Source organism: Tamandua tetradactyla, chromosome 16 (assembly GCF_023851605.1).
Source record: "Tamandua tetradactyla isolate mTamTet1 chromosome 16, mTamTet1.pri, whole genome shotgun sequence".
Lineage (NCBI taxonomy): Eukaryota > Metazoa > Chordata > Mammalia > Pilosa > Myrmecophagidae > Tamandua > Tamandua tetradactyla.
Genome location: NC_135342.1, coordinates 25,248,031 through 25,274,054, shown reverse-complemented (window position 1 = coordinate 25,274,054; position 26,024 = coordinate 25,248,031). Strand labels below are relative to the sequence as shown.

The following is a 26,024-nucleotide window of genomic DNA, read 5'->3' as shown; positions in this document are numbered from 1 at the left end:
ACATACCATACTCCTTACCCCTCCCTCTCATTGACCACCAGTATTTCCATCTACTCAATAGATTTTAACCTTTGTTCCCGTATTTTTTTTCTAAACCCCTTACCACTCCCTTTCATTGTCCCTAGTATTTCAATCTACTCAATTTATTTTAACATTTGTTCCCCCTATTATTTATTTTTAATCCATATTTTTTACTCATCTGTCAATATCATAGAGAAAAGGAACATCAGACACGAGGGTTTTTTTTTGAGATATATTCATATACCATACAGTCCATCCAAAGGTTACTTTATTTTTAAAGTAATATTTTGAAGGCCTCTTGAAGGACCTCGGTAACCAAGTAAATGGTGAGACTCTCAGACAGCATAAAGTGCAGGGAAGGTGTTAACAGGTGGTGGGAAGGTCATCCAAGGAGGGACATTTGTGTTTGGGGCTGCCCTGCTTAAATCTGAGGGAAAGAAAAGCCAAGAGCAAAGGCACAAATAGGAAGTAACCAGAGAGCAGCAAAATGGTTTGCAGGAGACACCCAGGTCCCATGTGCCCCATGTGCTGGGGAATGGCCTTGTTGAGTGCTCTGAGCACTCCCTGCAAAGGCTTCAATGGCTTCCCATGGGCCCACAGCTCCTGGAGTGGATCCGGCGCACCATCCCTTGGCTGGAGGACCGTGTGCCCCAGAAGACCATCCAGGAAATGCAGCAGAAGCTGGAGGACTTCCGCGACTACCGACGTGTCCACAAGCCGCCCAAGGTGCAGGAGAAGTGCCAGCTAGAGATTAACTTCAACACGCTGCAGACCAAGCTACGCCTCAGCAACCGGCCCGCCTTCATGCCCTCCGAAGGAAAGATGGTCTCGGTGAGCACAGGGCACAGGGGTTCTGGGACTGAGGGCTAGGCTGGCATGGGGATTGGGGGGAACAGTCTCCAAAGCCCAGACTGTGTGGCCTGGGGAACTTAAGATCAACTGTAATGTGACAGAGGGGCAATGCCTGAACTGCCCCTAGACTCTCCCTTTGGGGTGTAGGGGTGGTGCAGGGGATGCACTTTGCACTTGGGCATGGCCATCCCCCCCACTCCCCTGGAGTTTTATAACCAAACTTTGATTCTTTGAATTTGCAACCTGGGTTTACCATGACTCCAGGACCACCAAGTGCTTTAGGCCCGTTTTTTGGGGAGAAGTTGGGGATGTGCCTTGGGCAGTCACCTCTGGCTTCCATCACCCTGACCATAGTATTCATTCATTCATTTACATAATCATTCAGTCCAAAAGAATCAAATGCACCTGTCACATGCCTGGCCCTGGCCCATTTCTGCCTCCCTCAGGGAGTGATCCACTGGCTGGGTATCCTCAGCTTGCCAATGTTAGTCCTGCCCTCTCCCTGCCCCCTCAGGACATCAACAACTGCTGGCAGCACCTGGAGCAGGCTGAAAAGGGCTATGAGGAGTGGTTGCTGAATGAGATCCGCAGGTTAGAGCGGCTTGACCACCTGGCAGAAAAGTTCCGGCAGAAGGCCTCCATCCATGAAGCCTGGACTGATGGTATGGGCCTCCCAGCTCGCTCGCTCGCTCGCTCGCTCTCTCTCTCTCTCTCTCTCTCTCTCTCTCTCTCTCGCTCTCTCTCGCTCTCTCTCTCTCTCTCTCGCTCTCTCTCGCTCTCTCTCGCTCACGCTCGCGCGCTCTCTCTCTCTCTCTCTCTCTCTCTCTCTCTCTCACACACACACACACACACACACACACACACACACACACAGTTCCTCCTGCATTGGGTCTTTTCAGAAGATTCTTTTCCTGTGGCTTGGGGGCATGAATATGAGAAGCACTGCCATGGGTTCATCCAGGCATAGGCAGTGAGGAGCAGTTTGGTGCCCAGTTCTCTTTTTGCCCTGCTGCTCTGGCCTTAAAGGTTACTTATAAGCAGGCTTCTTCCTGGGTCATCATAAATGGTCGTCAGGACACAGCTGAGCCCATCTCAGCTCTTTAGGAGAATGGGATACCCCTATCCCAAGGCAGGCATGCAGTTGGGGTGTTACTGTGCCTGGTGTCCAGTGTTCAGAGATAGTCTGTTTCCTCTCCCATGTGTTATGACCGTGAACTTCTCCATGCTGCAGAGCCCACACTGGCAGCCTTGTCTTCATGAGCATGTTCATCAAAGGCCAGACCCAAGAGCTGCCCCGGCTCTGCTGACAACTAGCAGCCCACCATGTAGTGCCCATCCTTGGCTTGCTGTAGACCCCCCTGGGGGCTTTCTCACTTTCCACCCCTGTCTTAGAGCCTCCTTCCCAGGAACCAAGCTCATCTGGAGCCTGGCTTCTCTTAGAAGGGCAACTTTGACTCCTGTTTCTCAGCAGCTCTGCAGCTGCCTATTCCTTTGGCTTGGGCTGTAGAATTCCATCACGTCCCTGGCCCTTGATCCAGACCCACACTGTTGTTGGGATTCCAGATCCCAGGGGCTTTGAAGCCTTCAGAACACTGCCAGTGCCTGGGAAAGCTGGAAGACTTGTCCACAGGACTCCTCCTTCCCACTGTGGCCTTCTCCTCCCCAACTCTGTTTCCTTTGCCCCTCCAGCCACCGCTCTGCCCAGCTTATTTCATGTTTCCTTGGGGTGCTCAGTATAGTTTCTTGTCCCTCACACCCCACAAATACCCCCTTGAGGTAGATCCTCACTGAGCCCCCACCCATCAAGTTTTTTAAGCAGGCAGCAGCAGTCCTCAGGCCAGATGCTGAAACCCCTATTCAGAGGCACCAAGTGGAAATACACACACCTCACACAAACATGCAGGTCTATGTGATCTGCACACCAAACCTGACCTATCTCACCCCTGTGTTCCTGAGTTCAGCCCGGCTTCATGCCCTCCTCACATTAGCCAGATAGTTCAGCCTGGCTGTTCTTCAGCAGCAGCTCCATATTCAGAGCAATGTCTTAATCCATTCTCTGCCAGAGAAAGAAGGCAGCTGGGGAGAGGAAGAATGGTGAGGCAAAGCAGAATTAGGCAGGGCCAGGGGTGCAGCACCTCCCTCGTGCCTTGCAGATGTAGTACCTGAATGTTCTGTCCTCTTCCACTTCGGAGGAGAGAGTGTTGGCCATTGAGGGCATTTGTTCACTCATTCATACAAGATCTGTTCAGCCTCTTCTGTGCTTGTCCCCCGGTGTAATTTCCCAATATATAAGGTCCACGCTCTAGGAAACTTGCAGCCCCGCAGATTTCTGCATTTCTCTAATCAGAGGTCCTTGGGCATGTGGCTGAATGTGACAGCATTTCTGTCCCATACTCCAGAGATGTCTCCTCCTCTCCACTTCCATGAGTCAAATCTCGTTCCCCCATGGGCTCTGGAGATTTCCTTTCCAGGCCCTCTGGACTTCTGTAATCAGTTCTTTAGCCCCTGGTCTGGGAACTGAGGCTGAGGGGCATGGGTATGATGGTCCTCCAGACCTACCTGGTGAAGGACTCCTGGGGTCAGCCTTTACCTGAAGGTCTGACTGGTTCATTAGCCTCCGCATGCCCCTACCCCAACTCTGCCTAGAGCCTCTGAGCAGACCTGTACACTCTTATTCCCAAGACCTCAAGTCTTTGTCCTCTGGGCCATCCAGATACTGGAAGGCAGACCTGGCTGGGTGCTGGGCAGCCTCCTCAGCCCTGGGGGTAAGTGGGCTCAGAGAACCCTCTTCCCCCTCCCCTGCTTCTCAGCCTGCATGGGCACGAGCCCATGTGAATGGTTCTCAAAGGGACTTGGATTGCCTGGGGAAAACAAAACAAAACAAACACAGCCCCTCCATCCCTTTTCTGGCTACCACTTGGCTTTGATCCAAGGCAGCTGTGGGCCAGGTCCCATCCTCCCGAATGTTCCAGTCCACCCTTTACTAACTCCCTTGCTGAAACTCTGCTGCAATAACCTGCTATTTCTGGTTCCCACCCTTGGGAGAGAGCAATTTGTAGAAGGGAATTGCAATCTTGCCTTTGTGGTTAAGCCTCCTGCCCCAGGGCTGGGGTGCAGGGCCCATGGGGTCAGGCTCCCAGGTGCTTGCTAGTGCCAGGCCCTGTCCTGGGGGCAGGGCATATGGTAGCTTCTGGATAAAGGAAATTGGAAGTGGCTGAGATGAGGACAACACCAGCTCTATAGCTCCAAGCCTATCCTTCTTGAACATCACCTTGTTGAAACTTGAATAGTCCCATGTGATGGAGGTGTTGCTGTTAACCCACTTGACAGAGTCTAAGTGCTGTCTCACTGCTCCGAAGCACCGTGATGGGCAGCAGCTTTTAGATGCTCAGGTGCAGAGCTGAGGAGTGAGATCTCAGAGCTGCCCAGCTAATTTAGGGGTAACCTGAGGCAGCTTACATCCTGTTAGGAACAGGGGGTCCCAGCCACCTTCCCAGGCTGGCATTTTCCCCTCAGGTTCTCTGCAGTACCTTAACTTGCTTATTGGGTTACTTGAGCTTTTGTTTTGGGTATATAATTAAGTTAGGCTCCAGGACTAATAACAGTATTCCTCCCTTCCTTCAAAGGGCCAGACAAATGGTCCCTGCCCTACTGCACACATGTAGCCCTTTGAACAATGTGTAACATGTAGATGTGTAATAAGACCTTGCAGAGGGAGCCTCACCCCACAGAGCCAGGGTTGGACTCAGAGGTCAATTTCACGTCCTAGAGAACCCTGACTCTTCCTTCCCCTTCTCTAGCCCTGCCGAGGTGTGGGCTCCAACCCCAGCTTCTTCCCAGACCTCTGCCCTCTGGAAATGGGTCTCTCACTTTCTGGCCATGGTACTACAATCCAGTTCTTGGGGGGTTCCTCCCAACGAAGGACACCAAGTTTAGAATGTGCAGATGGAGTTAGGCTATTCTCCTAGGGCCCACGGATCCCGCGGTGTCTACCGGCTTCATCCAGGTCATAGCTTCATCCAGGCTGAGCCAAGGTTGAAAGATCCCTGGAAGACAAGGAAGAAGGTCCCAGGAAGAAGTTTCTACCCTTTGTAGCACTATCCTCAGCAAGGCAGGATGTGGGGCCCAGCCTCACCCCACCCCATCCCGTCTCCCTTCTTCTGGCTGCACCCAAAATTTTGGCCTCCAGGGTCCGGCTGCCTGAGTACATCCTGTTCTGCCCCCACCCCTCAGGGAAGGAGGCCATGCTGAAGCACCGGGACTATGAGACAGCCACTCTGTCGGACATCAAAGCCCTTATTCGCAAACACGAGGCCTTCGAGAGTGACCTGGCTGCACACCAGGACCGCGTGGAGCAGATTGCGGCTATTGCCCAGGAGCTCAAGTATGTGCAGGCCCACAACCCTTCCTGCCCCTACTCGCCTTCCAACACCTGCCCAGATGGCTGGTGGCAGTGGCCTCTGAAGGTCATTCTGCCTCCTGGCCTCAAGTGGGGTCCACAGGCCTCCCACCTTCTTTCAGATGCCTGGGAAACACTTAAGGAGCCATGCCTTTGCCCTCCTATTTTAACCCTGAATGAGAAACCTAATGGTTCTAGATTCTCTCAGCAGAGGAGAGGTCCAGGGGGCCCCTTATCCTGAGTCCTTGGGCTGTGGGGCCCCTGATCTCCCCACCCCAGCTTGCCACACCACATGTGCCCTGATGAGTTGGTGACCTGGTCTCCACTGCTCCCACCCACTCCTCCCTGTGGGACTCGTGCTGCACAGTGAGCCCTTTGTTCTAGCTGGCCCTGTCCATCACTCCTGCTCAGAATATACTTATTGTGAGAGCTTCCAGGCAGCCGGGTCCTTCCTCCACCCTTCCCCGCCCCAGTCAGATAAACTTGTGCATGCAGTTAGTACACTGAACCTCCAGAGCCAGTGAATGGGGGCCTTATTCCACCAGTGCAGCAACCAGCAGCGGGGAGGGCCCAAGGAGTGGGAGGCCCAGGTTGTTACTTCATGGAAAATCCACAGGCCCTGGAGGGACAGCAGTGCTCCCAAAATAGCTGTCTGCTCAAAAATAGGATCCTTGGCTGGATCTGCCCTTTCCACAGACATCCCTATCCCATCCCAACCATCCCCAAAGCTCAGCTTTTTCCTACAAGTCAGGGGTCTGGCTGTGATGCCTGCAGGGGTTCTTGTATGCTCCCGAGGCAGACACATTATTGAGCCTTCCCAGCACTGTGAACCATAGCATCCCTGGTGGGCACAGTTGGGAGCCCCCTTTAGTCCTGCCACCTCTCCCAGGATCAGGCCCCTGCATTTAGACATGCCCAGCCAAGTGAGGACATTGGCAGATCCCCTCAGGGGATGTGGGGGTAGGATATAAGGCAGACTCCCCAGTTAACTGGGGAGCCCTGGAAGGTGGTGAGAAACAGACTTGGAAAAATTCCTAGGCCGTCCTCCTCAAACACTGGAAACAGCTATGTGAAACCCACTGCCTTGAGCCAGAATGGGCTGTTTGGGGTGCTTCCCGTTCCCCAAATGGATGAGTCAGAGGTCGTGAACTGTCCAGGACAAGCTTGACTGGGCAGCCTGCTGAATAGTGATTACTCATAGCTGTGAAAACTCATGGCACTGATCACTCTGCACATGCCTACTCATTTACTTCTCTCTCTAGCTGTACTGCACAGAGGGGAGTTGAGGCTTAGAGAGGCCAAGGGGCTGACCCCAGGTCACACAGTTAGAGGATGGTTGTGACAGAAAGGTAGCCCTGGCCACTTGGCCCCACTGTGGGTCACCGCCTTACCAGGCAGGCGAGATGACCACCTGGTCTCCCAGAGTTGTTTCCTAACCCTCACCAGGCCCCCAAGTTTCCTTCCTGGACACCCAACTCTCTAGGGGCCTGCTGCCAAAGGGACCAGGTGTCTGGACCCCTGGAGGTGGGAACCGTGGATTGACGATAAGAAGTAATGGAGTAATTATATTAGTCCAAGGTTTCCCAAACCACAGTCCTTTAAATACTAATACCTATATCACCATTTACTGTATACATATTTTTCTTAAATATATTATTGATTGATTTAGAATAAAACTAAGAAATCAATTTGTTCGCTAGTTTTACATTTTTTCTTGATACCCATTTCAATACATACCTTTAATAAGTGGCTACTGCTCCTTTTACTTATCAGGTGCCAAGAACTCTTCTAAGCACTTTACCTGCATTAATTGATTTGATCCCCACAACAACCCCATCCCCATTTCCCAGATGAGAAAACTGAAGTATCCACAGTAGGGAATTCACTCACCCAGGGTCCCACAATTAGAAAATGATAAAGCCAGAATTCAAACCTAGGGGGTATGGCTTTGGAGTCCATTCTGTTGGTGGTCGTGCTCTAACAGACTATTTAAATGAAAAAACACATCCATAACACCAGCCATGGGCTTCGCTCTGGCAGCCACTGAGTTAGTGGCACAAGGAACCTTGAAGGGTTTGAGCAGGAGGAAACCCCATCCCTCCCTTATCCCTTGCCCCTCAAAATTTCTCCTAACCTTGGAGTGCTTGATAACTGATATCCTTGACTGTCACAGTCCCCCGGATTGGGCAGGTCCCGTGTCCCCTGCCTGCTTGCACCTTGCTGGGTCTTTGGACCCAGGCCTCACCACCATCTACCCCATCCCACAGTGAGCTGGATTACTTTGACTCCCACAACGTCAATGCCCGCTGCCAGAAGATCTGCGATCAGTGGGACACGCTTGGCTCTCTGACCCACAGTCGTCGGGAAGCCCTGGAGGTGAGGGGGGTCATCCCAGAGCCTGTACCCGTGGCCCTTGGGGCTGGGGGATGCCTGATGCCCACACCCTCTGGTGACCCCTTCCCACCAACCCCTCAGTATCTCCAGCCCTTCCCCAACTCCTTGATGACTGACCTTCCTTCCTTTGTCCCCATCTCTCCTCCCTTCCCCCACACACCAGAAAACAGAGAAGCAACTAGAGACTATTGACCAACTGCACCTGGAGTATGCCAAGCGGGCAGCACCCTTCAACAACTGGATGGAGAGTGCCATGGAGGACCTGCAGGACATGTTTATCGTCCATACCATTGAGGAGATTGAGGTCTGCTCCCATCCTCCCTTCTTGCAGAGTCCTCACCTGGCGGGACTACCCCCCTCACTCAGCCTCCTCCCCTCAGGGCCTGATCTCAGCCCACGACCAGTTCAAATCCACCCTGCCGGACGCTGACAGAGAACGGGAAGCTATCCTGGCCATCCACAGAGAGGCCCAGAGGATCGCCGAGAGCAACCACATTAAGCTGTCGGGCAGCAACCCCTACACCACTGTCACCCCCCAGATCATCAACTCCAAGTGGGAGAAGGTGGGCTGGGGCCGGGCAAACAGGGGTTGGGGCAGCCAGGCAGAGGGGGTCCCACCCTGACTTTTCTTGCCCCACGCCCCCGTTCCCCACTCAGGTGCAGCAGCTGGTGCCAAAGCGAGACCATGCCCTCCTGGAGGAGCAGAGCAAGCAGCAGTCCAATGAGCACCTCCGCCGCCAGTTTGCCAGCCAGGCCAACATTGTTGGGCCCTGGATCCAGACCAAGATGGAGGTGAGGGGCTGTCTGCATACCCTGCTGGGCCCAGCCAGAAGCACCTAGGGCAGAATTTAGAGGAAGGTCTCGGGTGAGCTGGAGGCCCTTACCCCTGCCCTTGGTGAGGAGGTCCCTAGTGGAGTGGGCCCTGGGACCAGCAGACCTGGAGAGCTGGCAGATCTGGGCTCCCAGTTCTCATGGGAGCCTTGATAGCTTGACAGGATCAGGAGAGCCAACCAGGTGGTATTGAGAATGGCAGTGCCATCTGGAGGGAAATGTGGCTGAGTAGTTAGATGTGGGTTTGAGTCTCCTCTGCATTTGATGGATGGACGTGAGCTCAGGCACAGTAAAACCTCTGATCTTCAATAGTCTCTCATCTCTCTCTAAAATAGAGGTGAAACTTATTTTTTTCATTCTGTCAACAAACCCTACAGCGTAGCTGTTAGCACAGCGGTCAAGGTATGGCCCTTGGCACCTCACTGTGGCCCTGCATGGCTGGTCATGGGTGGCTTGTAGTGATGCTGACAGGATCTCTGCCTGTCGCTTATACATGTTGACCACATAACAGGCCTGCAGGAGTGGCTGTGTGCACCAGCAAGTCAGCCCCACGGCTCTCTGTGCCTGTGGAGAGCCAAAGGCATGGTGTTGGCAGTCAGGAGCCGCAGGTTCTGATGTCAGCCAGGCCTGGGTTCAAGGCCCAACTGCTGCTTTTTAAGTTCAGTCACCCTCTTTGGGACTCAGTTTCCACCGCTGCAATCAGGCAATCTAGTCCTGGGCCCCACGGGGAAGTTGAGGATGCAATGAGGTTAGACATATGGTGCTCTCAGTACAGAAAGGCTCTCAGTCATGGCTTCCTTTATCACCAGGATAGGACTTTAGGGAACAGCCAGAGAGTGGCAGCCCTCCAGGGTGGGGGCTCCATGGGCCACAGCCCTAGGCTAGGGGTGCCCCCCAGCTTCACCCCCTGCCTTCCTTGCACAGGAGATTGGGCGCATTTCCATTGAGATGAATGGGACACTGGAGGACCAGCTGAGTCACCTCAAGCAGTATGAACGGAGCATTGTAGACTACAAGCCCAACCTGGACCTGCTGGAGCAGCAGCATCAGCTCATCCAGGAAGCCCTCATCTTCGACAACAAGCACACCAACTACACCATGGAGGTATGACCCTGCCAGGGCAGCACAGCAAACATGGCTGCCCTGTCACACTCAGGGAAAGCTTCCTGGGAAATGCTGGAAAATGTTCTTGGCCCATAGAAAAGGTATCTGTCTGTTGTTTCCTCTGCTTTTTACCCCTGTTCAAAAATGAGTGAAAAGACAGTATCACAACAAGTTGAAAATAGATAATAATTAATATTTTAAAACTTTAACTTCTGTGTGAGACTAAAGTAAAAAATGTTTATTTGGTACAAAACAAATAAAAAAGAAAGAAAGAAAGAAAAGACAGTATCACAACGTTCATGCGCTCAAAAAAAGTCAGTTTCCCTACCTCTGCCCTCCTGTCACCATAGCACCAGACTTAGTCTAGGGAGCTGGAGAAGTGATGTTTGCCCCAACTTTGGCCTCAGCAGTTTTATCCTTGCTCAAGGGCACAGATCCAACTGTGTGTGCTGGAGTCAGTATACCTGCTCATGAGAGCTGATGGTTACATTTTCAGGAATTTTGCAAACTCAGTGTCATATTGGTAGCTCAGAATTGTCCCTGGTGGGAGTATTTATACCAGACACATCTACAAATCAGAGTTGTGGTTTTGTTTATCCTCAGTCCAACGTTAAAAATTTACCAGCATATCTCTAGAAGTTTCCAGATAGAATCTGGCTCAAGAATCTTGGTGCCTTGCCCCTCTCCTTCATTAGTCACTGGGGTATTTGCTGAAGTGTCATAGGCCTTGCTTGTTGGCCATAGGCAGGAGAGACAAGTCTTTCTGAAATGAAGGTCCCAGGGCCTTGCCCCCTGCATAAACATGAGACATCATGTGGTCATATCACATGACATCACGTCAAGAATGTGTACTTAGGAAAGGAAGAATCCCAAGGCAGGCCTGACTTTAGGCCACCCCCATGGTGAGGGGAGTCCAGCCCAGCACCCTCAGCCCCATCCTCTGCCTGGCAAGAGGTCATACCCTCTCTTCTCCCCAGCACATTCGTGTGGGCTGGGAGCAGCTGCTCACCACCATTGCCCGCACCATCAATGAGATCGAGAACCAGATCCTCACCCGCGATGCTAAGGGCATCAGCCAGGAACAGATGCAAGAGTTCCGGGCATCTTTTAACCACTTTGACAAGGTGAGCCACTCCCTCTGACTTCCTAACGTCTTCCCTCCCTGGTGTCACTTGCCTGTCTCCCTCTGTCTTTGCATATGTCTCTTTGTGCACATCACAATTGAGCACCAGTCACTGCTTCCGAGGCCTGCAAGGCCTGAGGCCTCCTGGCTGAGGCCCTGCACCAGCCCCTGAAGAAGGAGCAGTGTTGCAAGCATAGGAAGGGGCCCTGAGCCCTGCTTTCGGATGCTGCACCTCTGCTCACCTGCTAACAAGACCCTGAGTTCCCGACACACCTGAGATTCGAGGCCCATGAATCTGTCCACACACACAGTGTTTTGGAAACCCAGATTTTGGCCTGGCCACTCTAGGTTCACTTTACTGAAGGCCTTTCCAAAAGGGCCTGAGTGCTGGGGTTTGCCTTCATCCCCAATCCACCCTGTTGGGCCTCACCATATCATCTGCCTGCTTCTGCCTGGGCAGCCTTGGCTCTGCACTGTCAGGCAGAATCCCTAACATCCTGGATGAGCTGCAGTCCCCTTCCTCTCACCACCCCTCCCGCCATCTACCAGTGCTGTGGCCCGAGGAGTAGGGACTGTGGACTGCCCTCCAGGTTCCCCAAGTGCAAAGCACAAGGCAGAATGAATGGGCCCTCTCCTCAGCCTGTCCCTGACTGCCCCCTGTCCACGTCACCCTCTAACTCCGTGTTTCCTTCCCCCATGTGTGTCCCCCCCTCCCCCACCACCCTCTGCATGTGGCCCTGGCCCCTCTCCCCGCCGCTCTCTGGCCACCTGGTCTACACACCACCCCTCCCGCTCGCCATCACCTGGACGGCCCCTGGCAGGACCATGGCGGGGCGCTGGGGCCCGAGGAGTTCAAGGCCTGCCTCATCAGCCTGGGCTACGACGTGGAAAATGACCGGCAGGTACGCGCCCCCAGGGGCCCCAGCAGACTGTGGCATTAACTACTCTTCCTTCTCTCTCTCTCCTTCTCTCTCTGTCTCTCCCCCTCCCACTCATCATTCCACCCCTTGCCATTGTGTGTCCCATTTCAATGGCTTCTCTGCCTCCTCCCCACCCTTGTGTCTCTCTGGACACCTGCCCCTTACCTGGTCTTTCGGGGCCTCCTCTGTCCCCCTGCCACTGTCCTCCCATCGCCCCTCCGTGCACATGGGGCGGCCCCTCTTGCCTGCTCTGGGCCTGGCCCCCTCTGCTCTCCCTGCGTCCTCGGAGCAGAAGCAGACAGGCAGCATGGACTCCGATGACTTCAGGGCTCTGCTTATCTCCACAGGATACAGCCTGGTATGCAGTCTCTGCCTCCCCCACTTTAGGCCGCTGCTCCTCCTGCCCCCACCCTCTCCCCCCACCACCGCCTCCATGTCCTTGGAGACACTCCTCCTCCAGAGCAGCGCCGCCTGGCCTTCCTCCTCCTTTGCTGCATCTGCTGGGCTGGGGTCCCTCCGATGACTTCCTGAGCCTCCCACCTCCTTTCTTCAGAGTCTCTGCGGGGGGTGGTTCCGTCCTCCCCTTTCTTCCCCCTCTTTCTCTTTCTTTCTTTCTTCCCCACCCTCCAGAGCTAACTAGTGAGCCTAGGGCTGAGGAGCAGTAGACCTATTTGATCCTCACCCCAGCTCCCTACTTCCCACAGAACATGATGGAGGAGGGGGGACCTGCTAGGGTCGGGGGCAACTGGGATTCTGCCCTTGGTGCTTGGCGTCAGCCTGGAAAGCCAAGACAGCAGGGGAGGCTGCAGGCAAGGGTGGCGTGGCGCATTCAGGGCCTGGGCCCTGCTCTCTGGGCCACTTTCCTGGGACAGGATTCCCTGGTCTGGGCCTGGCTGCCCCTGCCCTGCTAAGACACCATCTATCCCTCATCCCCACTCCCACCTCGCAGGGTGATGCCGAGTTCAACCGCATCATGAGTGTGGTTGACCCCAACCATAGTGGTCTCGTGACCTTTCAAGCCTTCATCGACTTCATGTCCAGGGAGACCACAGACACAGACACGGCTGACCAGGTCATCGCCTCCTTCAAGGTCCTGGCAGGGGACAAGGTGAGCGCGAGGGGCAGCTGGGGTGGGATAGGTGTGGTAGGCGTGTGGACAGGGACTTACAGTCCTTCCCTGCCACCCCAGAACTTCATCACAGCAGAGGAGCTACGGAGAGAGTTGCCCCCTGACCAGGCCGAGTACTGCATCGCCCGTATGGCACCCTACCAGGGCCCTGACACCGTGCCCGGTGCCCTCGACTACAAATCCTTCTCCACTGCCCTGTACGGCGAGAGCGACCTGTGAGGTCCCCATCACGAGACCCAACCACACCCACCCCTCCCCACAGCCTCCGGGAGGGGCTGGGGAACCCTCCATCCCTCTTCTCGAAGTTTGGCTCCTCCAATTCTGTATCTATGCAAAAGTGCTCTCTGGTTCTGGGGGGGTGGGCAGGGAGGGGCTGGGCAGGCTCTCTCCCCTCTCTGGTTGGTGAGGAGGTTCTTTGCCTGCCCCCAGGTAGGGGCAAGGGAGACCTTTTGGGGTCAGTGCTTCCCCAAAAGGGTCTGGCAAATAAACATGATGTGTTTTTTTGTTTTGTTTTTCACAAAGAGGAGAGGATACTGGGTCCCCTCTGTGCTCCGGGAATGCCCCTCCACACCCAGGCCTTTCCTTTGCCCTCCAGGTCCCCTCAAGGCCTCCTCCATCCAGGCCAAAGCTCTACGTGCCTTGACCTGCTGCTCGGGCCCTGTGACGGCTCCAGCAGGGAGGGCACCCCCAGTTACTCAACAGCAACAGCCCCCAGCTCCCTTTGGCCCTTCTTGCCCTGAATCCTTTGCTGTAGACAGGAGACGAGGGGCACACTGAACACCCACCCTCTGCTGCTGCAGGGGAAGTGGTCCTTGGCAGCCAATCTCCCCCACCCTTACCCCCAGCCAGCACTGTCTTGCTTTGTCTGGACTTGCTTCTCTTTGATTTTCTAAGGACCGGGGAAAAAAACAAAACAAAACAAAAAAAACCACACACATACACACAAAAAAAAACTATTAAAAAAAAAAAAAGATTTTAAAAACTTTCAGAGAATTACTATTTACTTTATTAACTTACGGATTTATTATATAAATATATATTCACCTCGCAACATATCTTTGCCATCTCTCTTGCTCCCGTAATGAAGACATAGCTGATTTGCTCCCCCTAGCCCCCTTCCTGAGTTTTCTCTGTCGTCTGTCATCGGGCAAGGGTCTCTGGGGCCCTCCTGAGGTGGAGGGTGGGCTGCTGGCCTGGCTGCCTGTTAGTTGATGGTTTCATTCCCCTTTTCTTTTTCTTTTTCTTTTTTTTTTGAGTTTATTTTGATTGATTTTTGTTTTGTTTTGTTTTCTCGGTTTCTGGATAAACCACCCTTCTGGGAACAGGATAATAAAACATGTAATATTTTTAAGGATTCCTAAGGTGTCCTCGTTTTCTCTCTCCTGACTCTGCCCTCTGGTTCTGAGGAGAACGAGGGCGAGGCATTATGCCAGAGCCTTGCCCCTCCTGACCCCATGTGAGCATCAAGCAGTAGGATACCACTGCGCCCTCTCTAAGGGCCAGGCACCGTTCTAGTGTGCAGTGTGGATGAACTCTCAAGGTCTGCACCAGAAAAGTGCAGTCATCCACTCACAGATGAGGAGCGCGGGGGCAGAGAGGTGCACGGACTCGTGTCCTGCTGGTGAGTGCTGGAGCCAGAAGTTGGTCCAGCCTCCGAACTTCTACTCAGAGATGCAAGTGTTGGGGGAGGTTAGGGTTGCTGGGCCTCAGATCTTCCCCGTTGTGATCCCAGGTCCGGGGCTGAGGGATGTATGGGTGCTCCTTGTCCCATGATCCTAGGAGAAGGCAGCCACCTCCATCCACTGGGTGAGAGCAGATGGCAAGCCTGAGGCAGGGGCCACCCAAAGCTCCTACCCAGCTGTCCTGAGCCACCCTCCACCCTGGCTTACCTGTCTGTGGGTCAGGCAAACGACCCCTTCACCCCCACCCAGGTGCTGGCTGCAGTGACCTGTGCAGAAAGGGGCAGGGTCAGCTCCCCTGCTTTGGGAAAGACTGCCATCTGCCCCTACCCCTCCATGGCACTCACGGAAGATGCGGGTGAGCTGGGCAGCGCAGGACACAAAGTGCTCGAAGTCCACACGCAGGCGGCTGTCCCGGTAGCGGCTTGTAAGGACCTGAGTCAGCTGGTTGTTCAGGTGGAAGCCTAAGGAGAGACACCCACGAACCCAGCCTTGGCTCTACAGCCACTCCCGACTCCCAAGGGAACACCAAGGCACCGTTTGGACCTGTTACCACCTCATGGGGCAGGTGACCTGGGTTCAGATCCCAGCTTGGGGTGGGAGATGTGCCTCAGGTCTGAGGGCCCCCAGGCATCTGAGAACAGTGCGGGTCCCAGAAGGGTGAACTGAGAGGTCAGGCATGATCTCCAGGGCCCGGGAGCTCCCCTTGAACGAGAGGTCACAAATAACCCTTCAAGACTCAAGGTGGTGGGAAGACGCTCCTTCCCCATTCCTCATATGTTCCAATAAATACGGTTTTTCAGGATAACTTCGTGAACTTCAACTGCTTCCTAAAGCCCATCTTTGCCCCTATTCTGTGCATTTGTTCATTTGGCTAATATATATTGCATGCTAGTACCTGCTGTGTTTCCATTGCAGATGCTATTTCCTAGTCTTGAAGCGGTCGGGGCCTGCAGTTTAATTCTATCTAGCTGGGTCCTCTCTCAGAAGTCCCTCACCCTCTGGCCTTCAACTGCCCTCGGATTTGGGGGCGCAGGGGGCTATATCCATGGTTGTGGGGAAACCCGGTCAGATGCGGTAGTAGGGTCCCAAAAAAGGGGCCAAGAGCCCCTCAGTTATCCCTCTGGGATTCCTACTTTCCTTTCATGGAAATTGTCAGCTTCTTCTGGCCACTCTTGAGAGTCCCTGTGTCCTGTGCTGCCTGCGTGGGGCTCCTGCAGGGTCCATAGGAGATCATGTCCCTGGCCTGACCCTCCCCCAGGTCTCCATTGCCCTGGCAGCTCCTGCAGCCTGAGCCTCCTCTCCTGCCCCAGCCTCCATTTGCCCCAGGGCTTTGTCTTGCCTCCTGTGCACACAATGTTCCCTCTGCCCAGAACACCCCTGTCCTCCCCCTTGGCCCAAGTTCGTCCTACCCACTCCTCCAGAAAGTCCTCTCAGTCACACCCAGCACCCAGCATCAGGCCCCGCTCAGCTTCTACAGTGCCCTGGGCTCCCCCACCTCGGCCCCAACCCCTCTCAGCCATCACTGTCAGTGGGTGCAGCTACCTGCCCCTGGACTAGAAGTCGTGTGAGGTCAGGGAAGAGTTTCTGGTCACCACTGAGGCCCCAGTTCAGGGTCTGGAGCAGCGCAGGTGCTCAGGGAATGTTTGGGGGCCAAGAGTTTGACTGAACTAAGTTATTTCTCCCCCAACTTCCCACTTTGAGGCAGATCCACCTTTTCTCTCCTGGGGTCCCCGGAGCTTTCTTCCTGCTGTTTCCCTCCCTAGTATTCTCTGCATACACCCCGCAACCTTTCTTTTGCCTTCTGTCTCCAGCCACATACATCCTGACCCTGGACTTACCCCTCTCTCCTCCCTCGGACATAAAGAAAAAGAAAGCCAAAGTCTTTAAGAGGCCCCAAGGGCTGTCCTGTCTCCCAACTAATGTTTGACCCCAGGCCCATCCCTGCTCACTGGGCTTCAGCTACACTGGCCTCATCCCTATCACTCGGCCCCATACTTCTTCTGCGCCAGCCTCCTGGAAGCTGTTCTACCAGGGTCCACACTCCTACCTCAGGGCCTTTGCACTGGCTGTTCCCTCTGCCTAGCATACTCCCCACCTCCTCAGGTCTCTGCTCAAAAGTTTCTCAGTGCACCCCCACTCCACCCCATCTAAACCCTGGCCTCCAAGCCCAGCCTGCTGACCTCCAGGCCTGTTTTATTTTCCCACTGTGGCACTTATTGTCCTCTGACCTACTGGATATCTTCCTTGCTTGTTGTTTGTACCCCCAGAACATCAGCTCCAAAAGAGCACTTTACAGGTCTCTTCTGCCGAGAACAGCACCTAGCACTTAACATGCCTAGCATGTACGAGGCACTCAGTAATGCTGAACTAGGGCATACAAACGTTTCCCGTCTGTTTGTATGCTCTGGTTCTCTTGCTTCTGCCTAGGTCTCCCTCTTGAACTTCATTTCTTACTGTCTCAGCATCACAGCCCCCAACCTTCTCCTCCCTGTGACTCCATCTCTCCTCCCCCATCTTGGGCTTGTTTTCTTGCACTTCTCTGGACCTTTTACCACTCCTTCTCTGGGTCTCACACCCAAAACACAGCATACCCTCTCTCCCTCGGTCTCTCTTGGTCACAGTCACGCAACCCCAAGGCCCCGTGGCTCAGCCTTCACTGCACTGTGGTAGACGAGCACTGGGTCAGGTAGGGGACTGGGAGTTCCAAGTGTGCGTCCCAGCCCACCCTCTCCAGATCCCCTCCCAGGTAGAGGCAATCACACTCCTGCACTTGGCTGACTTGCTTCAGAGCCCACAGAAAGCTTTTCTCTCTGGCATCATTTCTTGATGCAGATTCTGTGCCCCCCACACAAATGGAATAGGTTGTGCTACCACTTAGAATCAACTTTTCAGCAGGAGCTTTTGGCCAGCTTGCTTTCACACGCACTGGCATTCAGTAATGAAAACTGCCTTCCCTGAGCACCGAGCGCTTCACAAATGCCTGTGTATGTATTCTTAGCCATTTCTCAGAAATGAAGACGGAGGCACAAGATGGAGTCATGTGCCCAGGACCACCCGAGGAGTGAATCAGTAGTTAGGATTTGCAACCAAGCTAACCAAATCCAGAACATTCTTGGGGCGCCAGGGCCTCTCAGACACCAGCTTCCAAACCTCCCCCACCCTCCCCTCCTGGCAGCCCTTCCAAACTTCCAGATGAGCCTGCTCCGGCCCTGGGCAACCTCTCGGGTCCACCCCCTCTCCTGCCCTCCTCTCCCCACACAGAGATTACTGGCATTTGGCCTCTTTCCTGGTCACAAGTCCCTGCTGGGAGCTGCCAACAAACTAAGGTGTGGACCTTATGGATGGCCACAGCTGAGTGGACAGGGCCCAGGAGGAGGAGCACCACCCCCGAGAGGAGCTCTGTCCACACCTGCTGCATTCAGCGCCAGCCTCAGCTCGTAGGAGTTCATGGTTCCAGAGGCGTCCTCATCGAACTTGTCAAATATGGCCTGGGCAGGAAGGCGGAGAGGAGCTCAGTCCCACCCCCCAGGCCCCTGGGCAGAACTGAGGTCCTGAAGAGGGCTGGAAAAGGGGGTTCGGAGGCCAGACAGCCTGGCTTTCTGCCCAGCTCCCTTTCTTCCTGGCTGTGTTCCCTGGGCAAGCACCTTAACCACTTTGGGCCTCTGTTTCCCAGTCTGTAAAGTGGGGATAACAGGAACACCAAGCTCCCAGGGTGGTTATAAGGACAAGGCTTAAAAGAGGGCTCAGTCAATGGTGGCTTATCACTAGGGATCCTATGCGTGGGCTTCTAACCATTTCCTCCTCATAGAGACCCATTTGCCCATAAGCAAAAGCCCCTCAGATGGGAGGGAGTTGATTTGCCTGAGGTCACAGCCACAAAGAGGCTGAGCTGGGATTCACACACTCTGCCCCCCACGTCAGCCAGCATCTGGATTCTCAACCCCTGAACTACTCAGCACCCCAGAGGGACCACAGAGGGGTAGATGGGGCAGGATGTCCCAGCCAGATGCCCCTTGTCCCTTGGGGACCCACTAGCTTACAGGGCACCTGTGTCCTTACTAGTAAAGGAGGTCCTGCCCAGACCCTCCCCCCCCTTACCTGCCACTTGAGAAGGTGGCCCCAGAGCTGCTGGAAGTGATGCAGGTCCAGGCTTTGCCCGTGCTGGGAATAGGGACATCTGGTTAAGATCAGTGTCCCCAGAAGGGGAGCAGGGGCCCAACATCTCCATCACCTCTGCCCAGCCCCCACCAACCCCTGGGTACCCCAAAGCACTGCAGCAGCTGCTCACAGGTCCTGAGCCCGATCTCTGCAGGGGTCCGGGCGTGGGCCCTGGCTACAGGGAAAAAAAGCTCAGCACTTCCTGCACGCAGGCATCAGCACAAGTGCTTTGTGGACATTAGCTCTTTGCGGTAGACATTATTATCCCCATTTTACAGACAGGGAAACAGAGGCATAAGAGAGCCCAAATGACTGCCAGGAACTAGCAGAGCTGGGATTTGAGCCCAGGCAGGGTGGTCCTGGCATCTGTGCTCATGACAGCTACGCTCTGCCTCTCACTTAGAGGAAGGGACCCTTGTGAGGGTCTCAGGCCCTGGGTCCTGCTGAGGGACCGAATGCAGAGAGACAGTGCCAGGCTGAGCCCAGTAGGATCAAGGATTAATACACAGGGCGGGCCATGGTGGCTCAGCAGGCAGAGTTCTTGCCTGCCAAGCTAGAGACCCGGGTTCGATTCCCGGTGCCTGCCCATGCAAAAAAAAAAAAAAAGGATTAATACACGGGGCCTCGATCTGATGACAATGACCCCTGGCCAAGACCACCCCCCACCCAAATGCAACTCACCAGGCTCTAGGGCGATGCTTAGCAAAGTCTGGAGCTGAGGGGCGGTGAGCTCTTCCTCCTGCTCAGGGAGAGGGAGGCTGTGAGGCCATTCCCGCATGCAGCCCTCCAACAAGCTGGCCCCTGCCTGCCCTCTCAGAGCTCGGGTCTAGTAGAGGAGCGAGGCCTGTTCCCAGCCTGCAGCCACCCAGAAAAATCCGGGTTGCAGTGGGGGACGCCCTGGGCTGGGGGAGCCCACAGCAGATGGTGACTGGCTGAGGGAAGGCAGTGAGGGCTTCCAGAGCAAGGGACAGTAGAGAATGAGGCCTTGGCCAGGGCAGGCATGTGAAAGAAGAGAAGGCCTTCCAGGCAGAGGGTGCAACCTGAGCAAAGGCCCTGAGGCATGGAAGGGCTGTGAGCATTTTGAAGAAAGTCCTGTGATTCAAAAACAGTGAGGGAGAGGGAAACTAAAGCCAAACGAGGTTCTCAGGATGGGGGAGGGACGTAAGTCCCCTGTCCCCTACCCTACTCACCCCTTCAGCTAGCTCCTGAAACAGCTGCTTCAAACCTCGCTCCAGGGGCACGTGGGGGGCCTGTGGGGAGGGGGGAGTTCAGTTCTGGCCAAGAGGAACCCCCTCTGCCACCTATCTTCCTCCCCCATTCCAATAGCCCCTCACCATGAGGGCCTGCAGGTCGGAGCTAATGACATCATCAATCTCCCTACAAAGAGCAGAGGGGAAATGGAGGCAGGTCTATGCTGAAGGAACAAGTGGGGTGGAGGAAGGGTCCTGGGGCCTCCCGGCTAGTCCACACCTGGCTGGTGGGACCCTGGAAAGTGGGCCCGAGTGGGGGCTGGGGGGCTCTGGGCTGGTCTGTGTGGGGGCTGGGGATCCCCAGGGCAGGGCGGGATGTGGGTAGATGTCTGGGCCCCCAGGGCATGGGCCAGCGGGGCTCACACGGCCGTGTGGCGGCGCTCTGAGAAGACGCGCAGCGTGAAGTCAGCCTCGTCGCCGGCGCGAGCAGCGCTGAGCACCACCAGGTAGTGGCCCGGCCGCAGGCGGCAGCGGCGACTTACGTCGCGGCGGGCGGAGAAGGGCGAGCGGTCCGCGCGCAGTAGGCCCGGCAAGAGCGCACGACTGTGCGGAGAGTCCCAGAGGCCCAGCAGCTGGGGGGGCAGGGCCGGGGGCAGACGTGACCACGACCCGCCCAAGGTCACCGCGCTCCTCCACTCCATCCCACCCATCACTCGGGGCTTGCCCCAGCCCTGCCTGCCTCTGTCCCCCAAGACTCTCCCACCGGCCAGCGCAGGCTGACCAAGGCCCCTGGGGGCCTGGTGTAGGGGCGGGGTCTGGGGACCCATCCGGGAGCCCCACCTCCTCTGGAATCTGTAAGAAGAGTGAGGAAGAGGAGTCAGGGGCTGGGAGAGAGGTGGGCACCCCTCCTGGTCCCCTCCACAGCCCTGCCTCACCTTTCTCACCTCTCCAACCCCTCCCTCTCCCTTCTTCCCAAATGTTCACTGACCCCTGACCCTCAGTCCCTGCCCCACCCTCTCTCTTGTCCCTGCTCCCCCGAGCTCTCAGCCCTTTCTCTGCCCCTAGGCCCCCTTCCTGAGGTCTGTGACCCCTCATCTGCTCCTGCCCTTCTGACCCCCAGCCTCTCCCTGACCCCCAGCCTCTGACTCCCTCCACTCCTCCACCCCTTTCTGACCCCCAGCCCCCTCCCGACCCCTCTCCAACCACTCCCTTGGCCTCACCTGGAACACGTGGAAGCCCACGGAGAGGTAAGTAAGGCCCTGGGCCCTGAGGCACCGCCGGTTGCGCTGAATGAGGGACAGGAGGACGGTGCACTTGGGGATGCGGCCTCCCTGCACCAGGCTCCGGGCCCCTACAGCCCCCCAGCCCCCCCAGGGCCCCGGCTTGTCCTCCTCCTCCTCCTCCTCCTTCTCCTCGTCAGGCTCCAGCAGAGTCAGCCGGAACTGGGGGTTAGTCCAGAAAGTTTCTAACAGGACGGAGAGAAGCAGGGTCTGCCGGCTGCCGCAGCGCCGCCCCCACCCCGCCGCCGCCCCTGGCTGCAGGCCTCACCTGAGCCCGGCTGGCTCCCGCCCGAGTTGAAGCCGCGCACCCAGCGGCCTTGGAAGATGTGCACGTGCCAGCCGCCCCCCGCTGGGCTGGGGCCCAGCACCTCGGGGCTCAGCGAGCAGATCTGGACGGTGTTGAAGTGGCAGAGGAAGTCCTGCAGCTCCATCCTGGACACAGCCCAGGGTCAGACCGGCCCGGCCTCACCTGGCCAGAGCCCCACTCCCCCAAACCTCTCAAGACCCCAGAACCCCCCCCAAAGCACGAAGCCCTATTCCCTAAATATTATCAGGTACCCTTCAGCCCCAATATTACTCTGTCTCTAGAAATAGCCCCCAAATTACTGAGCCCTCTGACTCCCTCAAATTTCTCCCAGTTCCCAGAAATGACCCACAAGTCACCAAGATTCACAAACTCCCCACCTCCCCAAATTGCTTTCAACCCCCAAGTATCAAGAACTTCAGACTCTCTTAAGCATTCTTCAGCTCCTCAATATTGCCAGGTCTCAAGAAATACCCCAGATATCGCCAAGCCTCCTTCAATTGCCCTAAATATGACCTTCTGCTCCCTGCCCCCAGCCCAAATAGTGTCATGCTTATGACATGAATTCCCTCTTGATGCCCCCAGATAAAATTCAATGCCCCAAATACCAGCCCATGGCACCCCAATGGTCAGCTCCTCCCTGTTAGGACCCATCCCCGGAAGGCCTCCTCACGCCTTCAAGCAGGACACGGCCCACCCTGGGCCCCTGGGCCTGGCACCTTGTCCATCTGCAGGGCGAACTGGGACCTCGGGGAACTCACCAGAACTCGCCATCCTCCTTCTTCACCAGCAGGGCGTCTCTCCACTCGGTGGGGAGCATGTCCCAGCGGGGGCAGCTGGGGAGACCAGGTATGAGAGGGGCCAATGGTACCGGGCCCCCCACCCAGCCCCAGATCCAGCTCACCCGTCACTCCAGGCCCCGCTCCACTCCACGCGGCCCCACGGGTTCCGCAGACGCAGCAGCCGCACCTTGGCGAAGCCCAGAGATACCTGAGGGAGGCATCATCAGTGGTGGGGAGGGGATACAGGGACCCCACCCCCACCCGCCATCATCCTCCCGGGGGGGAGGGGGCTCACCTTGTGTGTCCCCGTGACTGAGTATGCGTGTCCCTTCACCAGCCCGTCGTCTGTACGGTACTCACCCCGATCGCTCTGCAGAAGTTGGGGGGCCATGAGGCCACTGCTCCCCACCCCCACACTCCTGCCCACAAAGCGGGGTCGACCAGAGCACCCAACTGAACAGCACGGGACTCAGAAGGGCGGGGTGTGAGGGTTGGTGAATGAAGGCAAGAGAGAAAGACGAGAGAGAGAGAGAGAGAGAGAGAGAGAGAGAGAGAGAGAGAGAGAGAGAGAGAGAGAGAGAGAGAGAGAGAAAGAGAGAGAGGGAGGGAGGGAGGGACAAGGGACAAAAGCTAGACAGAAAGAGGAGGCAGACACAGAGATGAAGATACAGAACAAACGGAGAGACAGTTAAGAAAGACAAGAGACTCAGTAACCAAGTAGATGTTTAAAATGAATAAGTGAATGAGTTAGACTGACTCAATAAGTGAATGAGGGCTTGATGGGTCAGATGATCGCATGACCCAAGCCGAACCCAGGAGAATTGCTCCTGGGCCCTTGCTGAACTTCTCCGGAAGAAGCAGTCTTTTTTTCACCCCCAGGGTAAGGGAGATACCCGCAGCTGTGAGGACCCCCTTTGTGCCTGGAGGGGAAAGTGTGCCTAAGAGTGAAGTTAATTAACTCAAAGCCAGGAATAGAAAAACTCACTTGACAGTGCCCTCTAAGCACCTGGATCCATCTGTGCCTGAAGCTGGACATTTATGTCAGCAAATGCATTTCCTTTTTACTGGTCCAGTCCATTTGTGCAAGAGAATAAGCCAGCAGAAGCTGAGTGGAGAGGGACCCTGGGAGTGCCCCCATCTCCCATGACCCTGGCTTAGCTCCCCGGTCCTGGCGGGATCTGCGAGGGAGCCCAAGTCTCTCACCAGGGCAGTAGCACCCACGAGGGACTCCTTGGCCAGGGCGTGGCGCAGGGCGGAGAAGAGGCCCGGCATGTCCCGCCGCAGGTGGAGCACCTCGCCCACGCCGCCTGTGAAGTCCACGAAGGCCTCATTCATGTGGCCGCCGCACATCACCTCGTAGGAGCCATGCAGCCTGTGGAGGCGGGTTCGGGACAGGGGGTGGAGGCCCATTCAAGCCGCTGAGGCGACCCCCGGGGATCAGGGGCCTCTCTCTCTGGGCTCTCCCACGATGGGAGATCCTCAGGAGCTACCCCCTCACATTGTGGCCTCTTGGGGTGGGGGACCACGGTGCACATTGGAAGCCCTTGGGGATTGGGCCTGTGGTCTCTGGGGCCGCGAGGCTTGTGTGATTTGTGGGGGTGGGGGGGGGTGCTATTGTAATTCTGGGAATCCTGAGGGCGCCCTGAGAGGTGTCTGATCTGAGAGTAATCTCTATAGGGTCACATCAGGGATTTCAGAGACTCATGCTGGGGAATGGCAGAGATTTGAGGCTCCTGAGGCTTGCACCAATATTTGGGGGTGCTTCGGGTGTTTGAGCAGGCCAAGAGAAACTGTCTGAGATGACAGATCCCCTGAGGGGCTAAATCTTAGATCCAGTGCATCCAAAGCATGTTCTTTTGGGGCCCTTAAGAATTAGGGGTGATTGCTGGGCCTCTAGGACTGTTTTATGTGGAATGTTAATGGAGGGAAGTGTTCAACATTTTGAGGTTCTCAGAGGCTGCTGTGGCATTGGGGTTCTGGGGGCTGTGACTTGGTTTGGGGGATCCTCGAGGGTGTCTGAGGGCATATTGGAGGATCATGGAGTCCGGGGGGCTTGTGGGGGTCCTGTGGGGCTTGCAGCAGGCTGCGGCCGGGGCAGGAGGGCCGGGGTCCTCACTTGGCGTAGGCCTTTTCCAGCAGCGGGGCCCAGAACTCGTTCCGCTGCTCGGAGTGCACGAACATCAGCTTCCCCTCGCGCACGGGCAGCCGGTCGTCCACCACGACGTCCACCCAGCGGCCAAACTGCCAGAGCTGGCGGGAGAAGGGGCGGCACGGCCTGCGCCCGGCTCCCAGCCTCTGACCCTGCCTAGGCCCCAACCTTTAACCTTTGGCCCTGCTGCACCCATCCCAGGTCCGAGAATCCCAGTCCCAGGGGTGACGAGCGTGCCGCGGGGAACAGAAACGGGCAGAGGAACTGGGCCATACCTGGAAGTGGAAGACCCCCACATAGCCATCTCGGAAAGCCTGTCCAGGGGGGACCACCCGGGACAGGAGTCGGGGATACAGCGTGAGGGACGCAGCGGCCGCGAGGAACCAGCAGTTACCTGGGGGGAAAGGCTAGGACTGCGTGAGAGGGGGGGGGGAGACAGAGGGGCAGAGCTGCCCAGGTCCCAGGGGCATCTTGCTGCATCTGGGGGCTCACCAAGTCTCCCCTGACACACGTCTGTTCGGCTCATGTCCTCACAGATGAACTGGGGCTCAGCACAGAACTCCTGGGGGTGTTGGGGGATTCCAGGCTTCAGGCGGGGAGAGGGAGGGAAGGGGCGCCTGGAAGCCCGGGGGGCCTGGGTCCCTCCTGCCCTCCTTCCTTCAGGGTGATGAGGCCGCCAGCCCTGGGAAAGGCCTGGGAAAGCCTGGGGGCCGGCGTTGGCTTCCCTGGATCTCCGGGACCCAGGCGCTGAGCCTGCTCGGAGCACGTCCCCCAGGGGCCCCGGCCTCCCTCGGCGCTGGCCCCCAGCCCTCCACCCTCTGAGCAGGCGTCCCGGCCCCCAGCTCCTCTGCCCTCGGGCCCAGAAGTCCCACCCCCCAGCGCCCCCTCCTCCCTCGGACCAGGAGCCCCAGCCCCCAGCCACACTTTACGTGGGGCCTCTTCCACTCCACGCCTTTGGCCTTCTCCGAGTCCGGCCCCAGCTTGTCATAGCCGAGGGCATCGGGGCCAGCAGGGAAGTAGGGGTCGCAGAACAGGATCCCTGCCTTCAGGCAGGCCGCCCGGATTGCCTGGAAGCTCTGGCCTCGAAAAGGCTGCGGGTCCCCAACTCCAGCCCCTTCCTCCTCGTCCACAAGTTGGATGGTGACCCTGCAGCTGCCGCACGCCATCTGGACACTCGGGGCTCAGGGGCCGGCCCAGGCCCTTTAACCTCCTGAGTCACGGGGCGGAGCCTCCCCTCCATCTGAGCTCCAACAGGGGTCTGTAGGCAGTGAGGAGCCTTCCCTCATTAATAATAATTGATGGTTTGGGGTGCCAGGGTGCAGGGACGCCTATTCGGTGGTTTCCTCCCTGAGGCGTGGGGCCTTCAGTTGTGGCCGGGGTAACAGCTTAATGGGCTTGGCCAGCAGCAGGAGGGAAGGTGGGCAGAGCTGAGGGAGGACCGACCAAGAAGGAGGTCAGTGTGTGGGGAGAGGGCGTGTTTCCACCTGCTTGTCCCTGCCTAGGTCCCTCCGCGGTGCTGGGGAAGAAACGGGGTCCACTTCAGTGTTTCTGCCAGCCATCATCTCTCTCTTCTCTGTCTCAGCCTCACTCTCTCCATCTCCGTCTCGCTTTGTCTTCCACTGCGGGTGTGTCTTGGCTCTGTCCGCTCTCTCTCTTTGGGAGTTTGTCTCTCTCTCTGTATGTGTCTTGGTCTCCCTCCCTGTCTG

General features: G+C 56.4%; 2 protein-coding genes across 7 annotated transcripts in view; one reads left to right on the top strand and one right to left on the bottom strand.

Annotated features, from left to right (window-relative positions):
• Window positions 1-14,130, top strand: part of ACTN4 (actinin alpha 4) — an 81,151-nt gene extending 67,021 nt beyond the window's left edge. For 2 of the 6 annotated variants that reach the window (XM_077131956.1, XM_077131955.1), the window contains exons 10-22: window positions 622-852; window positions 1,388-1,535; window positions 5,107-5,257; window positions 7,540-7,648; window positions 7,830-7,970; window positions 8,047-8,229; window positions 8,324-8,458; window positions 9,422-9,601; window positions 10,579-10,725; window positions 11,546-11,626; window positions 11,937-12,002; window positions 12,594-12,752; window positions 12,834-14,130. In XM_077131956.1, coding sequence (XP_076988071.1) covers window positions 622-852; window positions 1,388-1,535; window positions 5,107-5,257; window positions 7,540-7,648; window positions 7,830-7,970; window positions 8,047-8,229; window positions 8,324-8,458; window positions 9,422-9,601; window positions 10,579-10,725; window positions 11,546-11,626; window positions 11,937-12,002; window positions 12,594-12,752; window positions 12,834-12,992 — 1,890 coding nt within the window. In that variant the 3' untranslated portion in view covers window positions 12,993-14,130. Of the gene's footprint in view, window positions 1-621; window positions 853-1,387; window positions 1,536-5,106; window positions 5,258-7,539; window positions 7,649-7,829; window positions 7,971-8,046; window positions 8,230-8,323; window positions 8,459-9,421; window positions 9,602-10,578; window positions 10,726-11,545; window positions 11,627-11,936; window positions 12,003-12,593 lie in introns of all 6 variants that reach the window. The other 4 variants (XM_077131957.1, XM_077131954.1, XM_077131958.1 and 1 more) reach the window with 3 other exon arrangements.
• A 418-nt stretch (window positions 14,131-14,548) lies between these two features.
• CAPN12 (calpain 12) lies at window positions 14,549-25,484 on the bottom strand. Its single transcript, XM_077131959.1, has 21 exons — window positions 25,248-25,484; window positions 24,811-24,880; window positions 24,594-24,712; window positions 24,286-24,419; window positions 23,373-23,541; window positions 22,465-22,539; window positions 22,292-22,377; window positions 22,149-22,223; window positions 21,352-21,515; window positions 21,024-21,268; window positions 20,644-20,655; window positions 20,227-20,435; window positions 19,948-19,990; window positions 19,804-19,863; window positions 19,295-19,355; window positions 18,718-18,788; window positions 18,554-18,616; window positions 17,865-17,943; window positions 14,800-14,916; window positions 14,663-14,721; window positions 14,549-14,575 (listed from the first exon to the last, which is right to left on the bottom strand). Exons 1-21 carry the CDS (start codon window positions 25,482-25,484, stop codon window positions 14,549-14,551), a joined length of 2,175 nt encoding a protein of 724 aa, XP_076988074.1.
• Window positions 25,485-26,024: the final 540 nt, after the last annotated feature.